The sequence below is a fragment of the Myotis brandtii genome, unplaced genomic scaffold (genome assembly GCF_000412655.1).
Source record: "Myotis brandtii unplaced genomic scaffold, ASM41265v1 scaffold1424, whole genome shotgun sequence".
Lineage (NCBI taxonomy): Eukaryota > Metazoa > Chordata > Mammalia > Chiroptera > Vespertilionidae > Myotis > Myotis brandtii.
This window is the reverse complement of record NW_005355089.1, coordinates 338,587-341,788: the sequence shown is the minus strand read 5'-3', so window position 1 is coordinate 341,788 and position 3,202 is coordinate 338,587. Positions and strand designations below refer to the sequence as shown.

The 3,202-nt window shown below is 39.7% G+C and overlaps 1 protein-coding gene across 3 annotated transcripts in view; it reads left to right on the top strand.

Annotated features, from left to right (window-relative positions):
- PHF8 (PHD finger protein 8) overlaps nucleotides 1–3,202 on the top strand; it is a 92,917-nt gene that overhangs the window by 49,443 nt on the left and 40,272 nt on the right. For all 3 annotated transcript variants that reach the window (XM_005860884.2, XM_005860883.2, XM_005860885.2), the window contains exon 9: nucleotides 2,380–2,467. In XM_005860884.2, coding sequence (XP_005860946.1) covers nucleotides 2,380–2,467 — 88 coding nt within the window. The remainder of the gene's footprint in view (nucleotides 1–2,379; nucleotides 2,468–3,202) is intronic.

The following is a 3,202-nucleotide window of genomic DNA, read 5'->3' as shown; positions in this document are numbered from 1 at the left end:
TGTCTTTCCTTCTAGTTGAAGAGTCTCTCCTCAGCCAGCCTTCCTGTGGTTCTGGGTGATGTCCCTTCCGTCTTTTAGTTGTATTTTTGAAGTGGTTGTTTGCGGCAGCAGTCTCCGGTGTTTACCTATGCCGCCATCTTGGTGGAGTCCACTTTTTCAAGTTCCTTTAAGTGTAAAGTTAAATTGTTTGAGATTTTTGTTTCTTGAGATAGGCCTGTAATGCTATGAATTTCTTCTTAGGACTGCTTTCACAGTGTCCCATAGGTTTTGGGTGGTTGTGTTCTCATTTTCATTTATTTCAAGATATCTTTTGATTCGTCTTGATCTCATTGTTACCTTATTCATTGTTTAGTAACATGTTATTTAGCCTTCATGTCTTTGTGTGTGCTTTTCCATTTTTTTCTTGCGATTGATTTCTAGTTTCATACCATTATGATCAGAGAAGATGCTTGATATGATTTCAGTTTTCTTAGATTTATTGAGACTTGTTTTGCATCCTAACATGTGGTCTGTCCTAGAAAATGTTTGATGTGCACTTTGAAAATAATGTATATTCTGCTTCTTTGGGGTGAAATGCTCTGAAGATGTCAGTTAAATCCATCTGATCTAGTGTGCCATTAAGGTCCTTGTTTCTTTGTTGATTTTCTGTCCGGAATATCTATCCATCGATGTCAATGGGGCATTAAAATCCCCTACGATGACAGTATTACTGTTAGTCTCTCCCTTTATATCCATCAAGATTTGCTTTACATATTTAGGTGCTCCCATGTTGGGTAATTATTATAAATGTATTTGAAACCTCCTGTATGCTTTCAATTACATTCACATTTTTCCCTCTCAGAGCTAGCCATTGTCCTGAAATTGGTGATTATCATTCTTATGCATTTTGATCCTTTTATTATATAGGATGCCTCATTAAGCAATGTATGATAGTGTTTTACATGTCTTGAATGTTCTATTAATGGAATCATCATATTAGAGATAATATTCTTTTTAACCTGCTTTTCCCCCCCTGGACATTGTGATTGTGAGATCCATGTTGCATCAAGTAGCTGAAATTAATTTATTTTACTTGCTTTCTAGTGTTCTGTTGTATGAGTATATTGCAGTTTATTCATTCTTCTGTAGATGAACATTTCACTGACGAATTATGAGTAGGGGATGACATGGTCAGATTTGTATTTTAGATATATCACTTTGGGTTGGGTTCTGAAAGGTAGACTTCAGAGGTTGAGATTGGTGTAGAGCAGTGGCTTGCAAACACTTTGCACTCAGGACCCCTCTATACTCTTAAATATTATTGAGGACCCAAAAGAGCATTTGCTTTTTGGTTTATATTAATAATTTCTCATATTATAAATTAAAACAAAATGCAAAGATATATATTAATCCATTCAGAGATAATAGTAATAAGCTCATTACACAATGTTTATGAAAAATAACTATTTTCAAACCAAAACAAAATTTAGTGAGAAGATTGACATTTACATTTCACAAATATTTTTAATGTTTGGGCTAATAGAAAACAATTGGATCCTCAAATCTGCTTCTGCATGTGGTGATATCATGTCATATACCCTTTGGAAAAATTCCACTGTATACTCGTGAGAGAATGAGGATGAAGTGAAAAAGACAAATCACATCTCAGTATTATCATGAGCATAGTTTTAATCTTGGATATGCTCTGAAAAAGTTCCAGGGATCCCCTAGCGTTTACTGGACCACAACTTAAAAACTGCTGAAGTAGAGGAGCCAGTTTCGAGGCTGTTGTAAGTAGCCTAGTTGCGAGACAATGAGGGTTCTGACCACAACATTGGTAGGATGTGTGGATGTATGGATGTGTGGATGGAGAAGGGGAGGTGAATATGAGAGAGATTTAAGGAGAAAAATCAGAAGTTTTTCAGAAGGTGGTATAGTGTTAAGCGCAAGGAGAATAGATTTCCAACTTAGGTGCATGCTTCACAACCAACCTGTGAAGTGGACATTTAGCTAGAAATGGCAGAATTTTAATCCAGATCTGTCCAAAACAAGAACTCTTTGTTTTGTCTAGAGCAGAGTTAGAAGTGGTAGTCATGGCAAGGAGGTGATTCCCTTCTCAGAGACGAGAGAGGATGGGTGAGGCAACCGAGAGATTTTGAAGAGGAGAGGAGGGAAGTAGGAGTTTATTAACCCCATAGATTGTTCCAGTTTAGGGTTATAATGATGGCAGACTTTGCCAGGATGTGTATTGGGAGAATGGAGGAACCTAAAATGCTCAGAACCAGAGGAACTTAGAATGTTCTGAGTCACTGCCAAGCTTTCTGCTATAAGGAGTTGTGTTTGAGCTGAGTGGGGAGTGGAGATGTCTTCCAGCTCTGATTTTGCCATATTGCACTGCAGGATGGATCCATGCTGTGCTGACCCCTGTGGACTGCCTTGCCTTTGGAGGAAACTTCTTACACAGCCTTAACATCGAAATGCAGCTCAAGTGAGTCCTGAGGCTGTGGTGATCCCAAGTTGGCCAGTCCCAATTGCTAGAGTCTTTGGGTTCTCCTGTATAGTGAGGAGTGCAGCATCCAAGGAGGCAAGATGATCAGAAAGAAATGGATACTGGTTCCCCTTGCTCTTCAGTCTGAGGATGAATACCTCTTCCTCACTTTGTAGTTATGTGTCTTTGGGCAAGTCACATAACCTTTTTTTTAAATCCTCACCTAAGGATATATTTATTGATTTTTAGAGAAAGAGGGAGTGAAGGAGAGACACAGACAGACACATTGATGTGAGAGAGAAACATCAATCGGTTGCCTCTTGCACACACCCTACTGGGGATGTGCCCGCAACCAAGGCACATGCCCTTGACCAGAATCGAACCCGGGACCCTTCAGTCCGCAGACCGACGCTCTATCCACTGAGCCAAACCGATTAGGGCCATCGATGTTTCTATTTCTCTCTCTTCCTCCCGAACATACCCTGACTGGGGATCGAACTTGCAACCTAGGTATGTGCCCTGACCAGGATTGAACCTGAAACCTTTTGGTATACAGGATAATGCTCCAACCAACTGAACCACCTGGCCAGGGCAAGTCACATAACATTTTAGCCCAAGTTTCCTAACCCATAAAATATGGTCTTACAGGGTAGTTTTGAGGATTAGAGATAATGGATATACAGCAGGGGTGGGGAACCTTTTTTCTGCCAAGGGCCATTTGGATATTTATAATAT